The sequence below is a fragment of the Homarus americanus genome, unplaced genomic scaffold, assembly GCF_018991925.1.
Source record: "Homarus americanus isolate GMGI-L3 unplaced genomic scaffold, GMGI_Hamer_2.0 scaffold39675, whole genome shotgun sequence".
NCBI classification, from domain to species: domain Eukaryota; kingdom Metazoa; phylum Arthropoda; class Malacostraca; order Decapoda; family Nephropidae; genus Homarus; species Homarus americanus.
In genome coordinates this window covers 16,432,609-16,442,556 of record NW_024736071.1, presented here as the reverse complement: position 1 = coordinate 16,442,556, position 9,948 = coordinate 16,432,609, and the positions used below count along the sequence as shown (strand labels likewise).

Sequence of the window (9,948 nt, the reverse complement as noted above, 5' to 3'; positions counted from 1 at the left end):
ATCAACACGTGTACTGTAATGAGCATGAGTTATTAAATAGCTAGGTTAGGTTAGGTTAGGTTAGGTTAGGTTAGGTTAGGTTAGGTTAGGTTAGGTTAGGTTAGGTTAGGTTAGGTTAGGTTAGGTCAGGTTGGGTGAAACGCTAGATATTATTTTTTATATAGATTATACTTATATAAAATGGTGTATTGATTGAGTGACTTCATTATACGTATATACACACAACACACAACACTATATAACCCTTCCTCTCAGGTGAAGACAAGGTGAGCAATTAGCAACCTGTACTATTAACCAATTTCACCTTCCCCCACCATTTCACACCTGGGTCGACTGAGAGTGCCTCAAGCGAAAACTACAGTCTCTTCCCCTCCTCAAACTCACACATGATAAAGGAGACATTTCAAAATAGCTGTACCAAATGATACATATTCTGCCTTAATTCATTCATCATTTCTTCACCTTTGTCTTAATTCATCGTCAATATATTAATAGTATTACTGATCCTCCAAGTTATATAAAACACCCAGACATTATGCTCTGATCATGAAAGCTAACACCTTTATTATTGTAGGTGAATAAAAAATAATAAAATAAAGAAATAAAGTATAACAAAAATCGTCAGAAGTAATGAAAAATAAAGTAAAATCCTTGAAAAATAATTAATTGATCAAGTAGAAATTTCGAAGGTTTATGTCTAATATATTTAAGAAATATACGCGACTAATGGGTCCTTACTAAGCTCCTATATGAGGCTCCTATATGAGGTTCCTATATGAGGCTCCTACCCGAGACTCCTTTATGAGGCTCCTGCAAAAAGCTCTTCATGAAGCTTCTCGATGAGGCTCCTTCATGAAACTCCTTCATGAGGCTCCTACACAAGGCTCCTTCATAAGACTCCAGCTATTGTTACAACGTGAATACCTGACTTAAAGAGACAGAAATATGACCACTGGTTTGTGTATGAGGACATACTTGGACTGGCATCAGTGGAGCTAGAGGTGGCATCAGTGGAGGTAGTGGTGGCATCAGTGGAGGTAGTGGTGGCATCAGTGGAGGTAGTGGTGGCATCAGTGGATCTAGTGGGGGCATCAGTGGAGGTAGTGGTAGCATCAGTGGATCTAGTGGTGGCATCAGTGGAACTAGTGGTGACATCAGTGGAGCTAGTGGTGGCATTAGTTAAACTAGTGGTGGCATCAGTGGAGCTAGTGATAGCATCAGTGGAGCTAGTGGTGGCATCAGTGGAACTAGTGGTGACATCAGTGGAGCTAGTGGTGGCATCAGTGGAGCTAGTAATTTCATCAGTGGAACTAGTGGTGGCATCAATGGAGCTAGTGGTGGCATCAGTGGAACTAGGGATAGCAACAGTGGAACTAGTGATGGCATTAGTGAAACTAGTGGCGACATCATTGGAACTAGTGGTGGCATCAGTGGAGCTAGTGATGGCATCAGTGGAGCTAATGATGGCATCAGTGGAGCTAGTGATGGCATCAGTGGAGCTAGTGATGGCATCAGTTGAACTAGTGATGGCATCAGTGGAACTAGTGGTGGCATCAGTGGAACTAGTGATGACATCAGTGGAGCTAGTGATGGTATCAGTGGAGCTAGTGGTGGCATTAGTTAAACTAGTGATGGCATCAGTTGAACTAGTGGTGGCATCAGTGGAGCTAGTGATGGCATCAGTTGAACTAGTGATGGCATCAGTGGAGCTAATGATGGCATCAGTGGAGCTAGTGATGGCATCAGTTGAACTAGTGATGGCATTAGTGGAACTATTGGTGGCATCAGTGGAACTAGTGATGACATCAGTGGAGCTAGTGATGGTATCAGTGGAGCTAGTGGTGGCATTAGTTGAACTAGTGATAGCATCAGTTGAACTAGTGGTGGCATCAGTGGAGCTAGTGATGGCATCAGTTGAACCAGTGATGGCAACAGTTGAACTAGTGGTGGCATCAGTTGAACTAGTGATGGCATCAGTGGAGCTAGTGGTGGCATCAGTGGAGCTAGTGATGGCATCAGTGGAGCTAGTGATGGTATCAGTTGAACTAGTGATGGCATCACTGGAGCTAGTGATGGCATCAGTTGAAGTTGTGGTGGCATCAGTTGAACTAATGATGGCATCAGTGGAGCTAGAGATGGCATCAGTGGAACTAGTGATGGTATCAGTTGAACTAGTGATGGCATCAGTGGAACTAGTGATGGCATCAGTGGAGCTAGTGATGGCATCAGTTGAAGTTGTGATGGCATCAGTTGAACTAATGATGGCATAAGTGGAGCTAGTGATGGCATCAGTGGAACTAGTGATGGTATCAGTTGAACTAGTGATGGCATCAGTGGAACTATTGATGGCATCAGTGGAACGAGTGATGGTATCAGTGGAGCTAGTGATGGCATCAGTTGAACTAGTGATAGCATTAGTTGAACTAGTGGCGAAATCATTGGAACTAGTGGTGGCATCAGTGGAGCTAGTGATGGCATCAGTGGAGCTAGTGATGGCATCAGTGGAGCTAATGATGGCATCAGTGGAGCTAGTGATGGCTTCAGTTGAAATGATGGCATCAGTGGAACTAGTGGTGGCATCAGTGGAACTAGTGATGACATGAGTGGAGCTAGTGATGGCATCAGTTGAAGTTGTGGTGGCATCAGTTGAACTAATGATGGCATCAGTGGAGCTAGAGATGGCATCAGTGGAACTAGTGATGGCATCAGTTGAACTAGTGATGGCATCAGTGGAACTAGTGATGGTATCAGTGGAGCTAGTGGTGTCATCAGTGGAGCTAGTGGTGGCATCAGTGGAACTAGTGATGGCAATAGTTGAACTAGTGATGGCATCAGTTGAACTAGTGGTGGCATCAGTTGAACTAGTGATGGCATCAGGGGAGCTAGTGATGGCATCAGTGGAGCTAGTGATAGTATCAGTGGAGCTAATGATGACATCAGTGGAGCTAGTGATGGCATCAGTGGAGCTAGTGATGGAATCAGTGGAGTTAGTGATGGCATCAGTGGAGCTAATGATGGCATCAGTGGAGCAAATGATGGCATCAGTGGAGCTAGTAATGCATCAGTGGAGCTAGTGATGGCATCAGTGGGCTGATGGTGGCATCAGTGGGTAGTGATGGCATCGGATTGGAGCTAGTGATGGCATTAGTGGAACTAGGGATGTCATCAGTGGAGCTAGTGATGGCATCAATTAGATTATGGTGGCATCAGTGGAGCTAGTGATGGCATCAGTGGAACTAGTGATGGAATCATTGGAGCTGGTGATGGCATCAGTGGAACTAATGATGGCATAAAGTGGAACTAGTCAGTGGTATCAGTGGAGCTAGTGATGGCATCAGTGGGTTAGTGATGGCATCAGTAGAGCTAATGATGGCATCCAGTGGAGCTAGTGATAGCATCAGTGGGCTAGTGATGGCATTAGTTGAACTATTGATGGCATCAGTGAACGAGTGATGGTATCAGTGGAGCTAGTGATGGCATCAGTTGAACTAGTGATAGCATTAGTTGAACTAGTGGCGAAATCATTGGAACCAGTGGTGGCATCAGTGGAGCTAGTGATGGCATCAGTGGAGCTAGTGATGGCATCAGTGGAGCTAATGATGGCATCAGTGGAGCTAGTGATGGCTTCAGCTGAAATGATGGCATCAGTGGAACTAGTGGTGGCATCAGTGAACTAGTGATGACATGAGGAGCTAGTGATGGCATCAGTTGAAGTTGTGGTGGCATCAGTTGAACTAATGATGGCATCAGTGGAGCTAGATGGCATCAGTGGAACTAGTGATGGCATCAGTTGAACTAGTGATGGCATCAGTGGAACTAGTGATGGTATCAGTGGAGCTAGTGGTGTCATCAGTGGAGCTAGTGGTGGCATCAGTGGAACTAGTGATGGCAATATTGAACTAGTGATGGCACAGTTGAACTAGTGGTGGCATCAGTTGAACTAGTGATGGCATCAGGAGCTAGTGATGGCATCAGGTGAGCTAGTGATAGTATCAGTGGAGCTAATGATGGCATCAGTGGAGCTAGAGATGGCATCATGGAGCTAGTGATGGAATCAGTGGAGCTAGTGATGGCATCAGTGGAGCTAATGATGGCATCAGTGGAGCTAGTGATGGCATCAGTGGAGCTAGTGATGGCATCAGTGGAGCCATGATGGCATCAGGAGCTAGTGATGGCATCAGTGGAGCTAGTGATGGCATCAGTGGAGCTAGTGATGGCATCAGTGGAGCTATGATGGCATCAGTGGAGCTAGTGATGGCATCAGTGGAGCTAGTGATGGCATCAGTGGAGCTAATGATGGCATCAGTGGAGCCAGAGATGGCATCAATGGAGCTAGTGATGGAATCAGTGGAGCTAGTGATGGCATCAGTGGAGCTAATGATGGCATCAGTGGAGCTAGTGATGGCATCAGTGGAGCTAGTGATGGCATCAGTGAGCTAGTGATGGCATCGTGGAGCTAATGATGGCATCAGTGGAGCTAGTGATGGCATCAGTGGAACTAGTGATGGCATCAGTTGAACTAGTGATGGCATCAGTGGAGCTAATGATGGCATCAGTGGAGCTAGTGATGGCATCAGTGGAGCTAGTGATGGCATCAGTGGAGCTAGTGATGGCATCAGTGGAGCTAGTGATGGCATCAGTGGAGCTAGTGATAGTATCAGTGGAGCTAATGATGACATCAGTGGAGCTAGTGATGGCATCAGTGGAGCTAGTGATGGAATCAGTGGAGCTAGTGATGGCATCAGTGAGCTATGATGGCATCAGTGGAGCTAGTGATGGCATCAGTGGAGCTAGTGATGGCATCAGTGGAGCTAGTGGTGGCATCAGTGGAGCTAGTGGTGGCATCAGTGGAACTTGTGATGGATAAAGTTGAACTAGTGATGGCATCAGTTGAACTAGTGGTGGCATCAGTTGAACTAGTGATGGCATCAGTGGAGCTAGTGGTGGCATCAGTGGAGGTAGTGATGGCATCAGTTGGGCTAGTGATGGCATCAGTGGAACTAGGGATATCATCAGTGGAGCTAGTGATGGCATCAGTGGAGCTAGTGATGGCATCAGTGGAGCTAGTGATGGCATCAGTTGAAATGATGGCAACAGTGGAACTAGTTGTGGCATCAGTCGAACTGGTGATGGCATCCAGTGGAATAGTGGTGGCATCAGTGGAGGTAGTGATGGCATCAGTTGGAGAAACAGTGATGGCATCAGTGGAACTGAGGGATATCATCAGTGGAGCTAGTGATGGCATCGAGCCTGGAGCTAGTAGTATGGCATCAGTGGAGCCTAGTGATGGCATCAGTTGAGAGAATGATGGCAGCAGTGGAACTAGTTGTGGCATCGAAATTGGAACTAGTGATGACCAGGTGGAGCTAGTGATTCCATCAGTTGAGATTGTGGTGGCATCAGTTGAACTATTGATGGCATCAATTGAATAGAAGATGGCATCAGTGGAACTAGTGATGGCATCAGTTGAACAATGATGGCATCAGTGGAGACTAGTGATGGCATCGAGTGGGAGCTAGTGATGGTATCGAGGTGGAACTAGTGTTGTCATCAGTGGAGCTAGTGGTGGCATCAGTGGAACTAGTGATGGCAATAGTTGAACTAGTGATGGCATCAGTTGAACTAGTGGTGGCATCAGTTGAACTAGTGATGGCATCAGGGGAGCTAGTGATGGCATCAGTGGAGCTAGTGATAGTATCAGTGGAGCTAATGATGACATCAGTGGAGCTAGTGATGGCATCAGTGGAGCTAGTGATGGAATCAGTGGAGTTAGTGATGGCATCAGTGGAGCTAATGATGGCATCAGTGGAATAATGATGGCATCAGTGGAGCTAGTGAAATGTCATCAGTGATGGAACTAGTGATGGCATCAGTGGAGCTAGTGAGTGGCATCAGTGGAGTAGTGATGGCATCAGTTGGGCTGAAATGATGATGGCATTGGTGGGTTAGGATGTGTCAGTGGAGCTAGTGATGGCATCAGTGGAACTAATGGTGGCATCAGTGGGCTAGTGATGGCATCAGTGAAACTAGTGATGGAATCATTGGGCTAGTGATGGCATCAGTGCAAGAATAATGATGGCATAAAGTGGGCTAGTGATGGTATCAGTGGAGCTAGTGATGGCATCAGTGGAGTTAAGTGATGGCATCAGTAGAATAATGATGGCATCAGTGGAGTACAAATGATGGCATCAGTGGAGCTAGTGATGGCATTAGTTGAACTAGTGGTGGCATCAGTTGAGAAGTAGTGATGGCATCAGTGGAGCTAGTGGTGGCATCAGTGGTGGTAGTGATGGCATCAGTTGGGCTGAATGATGGCATCAGTGGAACTAGGGATGTCATCAGTGGAGCTGGTAGTGGCATCAGTGGAATGAAATGATGGCATCAGTGGAGCTAATGATGAAATCAGTGGAATGATGGCATCAGTGGAGCTAGTGATGGCATCCAGATGAACTAGTGGTGGCATCAGTTGAGATTTAGTTATGGCATCCAGTGGAGCTAGTGGTGGCATTGAGTGGAGGTAGTGATGGCATCAGTTGGGCTAGTGATGGCATCAGTGGAACTAGGGATGTCATCAGTGGAGCTAGTGATGGCATCAGTGGAGCTAATGATGGTTTTCATTTGGAGCTAGTGACAACATCAATGGAACTAGTGGTGGCATCAGTGGAACTAGTGGTGGCATCAGTGGAGCTAGTGATGGCATCAGAGGAGCTAGTGATAGCATCAGTGGAGCTAGTGATGGCAACACTGGAGCTAGTGATGGCATCAGTGGAACTAGTGGTGGCATCAGTTGAACTAGTGATGGCATCAGTGGAACTAGTGGTGGCATCAGTGGAGCTAGTGATGGCATCAGATGAACTAGTGGTGGCATCAGTTGAACTAGTGATGGCATCAGTGGAACTAGTGGTGGCATCAGTGGAGCTAGTGATGGCATCAGAGGAGCTAGTGATCACATCAGTGGAGCTAGTGATGGCATTAGTGGAACTAGTGGTGGCTTCAGTGGGACTAGTGATGGCGTCAGTGGAGCTAGTGACAACATCACTGGAAATAGTGGTGGTATCAGTGGAGCTAGTGATCACATCAGTGGAACTAGTGATGGCATCAGTGGAACTAGTGATGACATCAGTGGAACTAGTGATGGCATCAGTGGAACTAGTGAAGTCATTAGTGGAGCTAGTCGTGGCATCAGTGGAGCTAGTGGTGGCTTCAGTGGAGCTAATGACAACATCAATGGAACTAGTGGTGGCATCAGTGGAACTAGTGGTGGCATCAGTGGAGCTAGTGGTGGCATCAGTGGAGCTAGTGATGGCATCAGTGGAACTAGTCGTGGCATCTGTGGAACTAGTGATGACAACAGTGGAACTAGTGATGGCATCAGTGGAACTAGTTTTGGCATCAATGGAACTAGTGATGACAACAGTGGAACTAGTGATGGCATCAGTGGAACTAGTGAAGTCATTAGTGGAACTAGTCGTGGCATCAGTGGAGCTAGTGGTGGCATCAGTGGAGCTAGTGACAACATCAATGGAACTAGTGGTGGCATCAGTAGAACTAGTGGTGGCATCAGTGGAGCTAGTGATGGCAACAGAGGAGCTAGTGATGGCATTAGTGGAGCTTGTCATGGTATCAGTGGGAGCTAGTGGTGGGCATCAGTGAGCTAGTGATGGCATCAGTGAACTAGTCGTGGCATCTGTGGAACTAGTGGTGGCATTAGTGGAGCTAGTGATCGCACTGTATAGCTAGTGATGCAGCATCAGTGAGCCAGTGATGGCATCAGTGAGCTAGTAGGTACTGCTGAACTAGTGATGGCATCAGTGTAGCTAGTGAAAACATCACTGGAACTAGTGGTGGCATCAGTGGAGCTAGTGATGACATCACTGGAGCTAGTGATGGCATCAGTGGAACTATTGGTGGCATCAGTGGAGCTAGTGGTGGCATCAGTGGAGCTAGTGGTGGCATAAGTGGAGCTAGTAATTTCATCAGTGGAGCTAGTGATGGCACCAGTAGAACTAGTTTTGGCATCAGTGGAACTAGTGGTAGCATCAGTGGAACTAGTGATGGCATTAGTGGAACTAGTGGTGGCATCAGTAGAACTAGTGGTGGCATTAGTGGAACTAGTGATGGCATTAGTGGAACTAGTGGTGGCATCAGTGAACTAGTGATGCGCTTAGTGGAACTAGTGGTACATCAGCAGAACTAGTGGTGGGCATCAGCAGAACTAGTGGTAAGTATCAGTGTGGAACTAGTGATGGCATTAGTGAATTAGGCAGGCACTGTAGAAATCTGGGGTGGTGGCATTGGGGTGAACTAGTGATGCATTAGTGGAACTAGTGGTGGCATCAGCAGAACTAGTGGTGGCATCAGTGGAACTAGTGATGGCATTAGTGGAACTAGTGGTGGCGTCAGTAGAACTAGTGGTGGCATCAGTGAAGCTAGTGGTGGCATCAGTGGAGCTAGTGGTGGCATTAGTGAAGCTAGTAATTTCATCAGTGGGACTATTGTTGGCATCAGTGGAGCTAGTAATTTCATCAGTGGAGCTAGTGGTGGCATCAGTGGAACTAGTGGTGGCATCAGTGGAGCTAGTGGTGGCGTCTGTGGAGCTAGTAATTTCATTAGTGGGACTAGTGGTGGCATCAGTGGAGCTAGTGGTGGCTTCAATGGAGCTAGTAATTTCATCAGTGGAGCTAGTGATGGCATCAGTGGAACTAGTGGTGGCATCAGTGGAACTGGTGATGGCATTAGTGGAACTAGCGGTGACATCAGTGGAACTAGTGGTGGCATCAGTGGAGCTAGTGGTGGCTTTAGTGGAACTTGAAATTTCATCAGTGGAACTCGTGGTGGCATCAGTGGAACTAGTGGTGGTATCAGTGGAGCTAGTGATGACATCAGTGGAGCTAGTGGTGGCATCAGTGGAGCTAGTGGTGGCATCAGTGGAGCTAGTGGTGGCATCAGTGGAGCTAGTGGTGGCATCAGTGGAGCTAGTGGTGGCATCAGTGGAACTAGTGGTGGCATCAGTGGAACTAGTGGTGGCATCAGTGTAGCTAGTGATGGCATCAGTGGAGCTAGTGGTGGCATCAGTGGAGCTAGTGATGGCATCAGTGGAACTAGTGGTGGCATCAGTGGAGCTAGTGACAACATCAATGGAACTAGTGGTGACATGAGTGGAACTAGTGGTGCCATCAGTGGAGCTAGTGATGACATCACTGGAGCTAGTGATGGCATCAGTGGAACTAGTGGTGACATCATTGGAACTAGTGGAGATATAAGTGGTGCTATTGGTGACATCCGTGGAGCTAGTGTCGGCATCACTGGTGCTAGTAGTGACATCACTGATGGTAGTGGTGATTCCTGTCACACCTCTGGCTTTTAACATCAACATTATGACAGATCCTAGAAGGACGCGGTAGGATCTCCTCGTCTGTCTGTAGGAGCCGCAGTGAGGTGGCTGGCGTCCATCTCTGGTGTCTGCTGCTCGGCGTCCACCTCTGATGTCTGCTCCTCCACCGACAGTGTGAGATGACTGTTGATGCATTTCTGCTGATGATTTTTGACTGTATGCCGAAGCCAGTTTCTTCCTTCCCGATTACTTCGTCGTTCACCAAGACGCCACGGACAATAATTAATTATCCGTGTAATCAGTTTTTAATTATTTGCTTTAATTAACCAACTAACGCAAACTTACCACTGTCGTTAATGGCGTTATGTTGATGATCTCACTGTTACCTCAAATGACTGGGTCGGGGGAGAGCTTAACGCTGCCAACCACTAAGTGCATTGGCGACCAACACTGAAGCGTTCCTAGACTGTACTGGTGCGGTCCAAGCACAGAAACATCGAGTATTACCGCTAATCTCTCAGGAAGCGATAACAATTTTCGTTTTTTTCTGTTAGAGCTCTCTCTCTCTCTCTCTCTCTCTCTCTCTCTCTCTCTCTCTCTCTCTCTCTCTCTCA

The 9,948-nt window shown here is 47.1% G+C and overlaps 2 protein-coding genes across 2 annotated transcripts; one reads left to right on the top strand and one right to left on the bottom strand.

The window, feature by feature from the left end:
- Positions 1-863: 863 nt before the first annotated feature.
- Positions 864-3,766, bottom strand: LOC121871720 (probable GPI-anchored adhesin-like protein PGA55). Its single transcript, XM_042374132.1, has 3 exons — positions 3,685-3,766; positions 1,536-3,012; positions 864-903 (listed from the first exon to the last, which is right to left on the bottom strand). The coding sequence occupies exons 1-3, from the start codon at positions 3,764-3,766 to the stop codon at positions 864-866; spliced, it is 1,599 nt and encodes a 532-aa protein (XP_042230066.1).
- Positions 3,767-5,670: 1,904 nt separating this feature from the next.
- LOC121871719 (mucin-19-like) lies at positions 5,671-9,367 on the top strand. Its single transcript, XM_042374131.1, has 4 exons — positions 5,671-5,768; positions 7,313-7,542; positions 7,981-8,155; positions 9,118-9,367. Exons 1-4 carry the CDS (start codon positions 5,671-5,673, stop codon positions 9,365-9,367), a joined length of 753 nt encoding a protein of 250 aa, XP_042230065.1.
- The last annotated feature ends 581 nt before the right edge of the window (positions 9,368-9,948 follow it).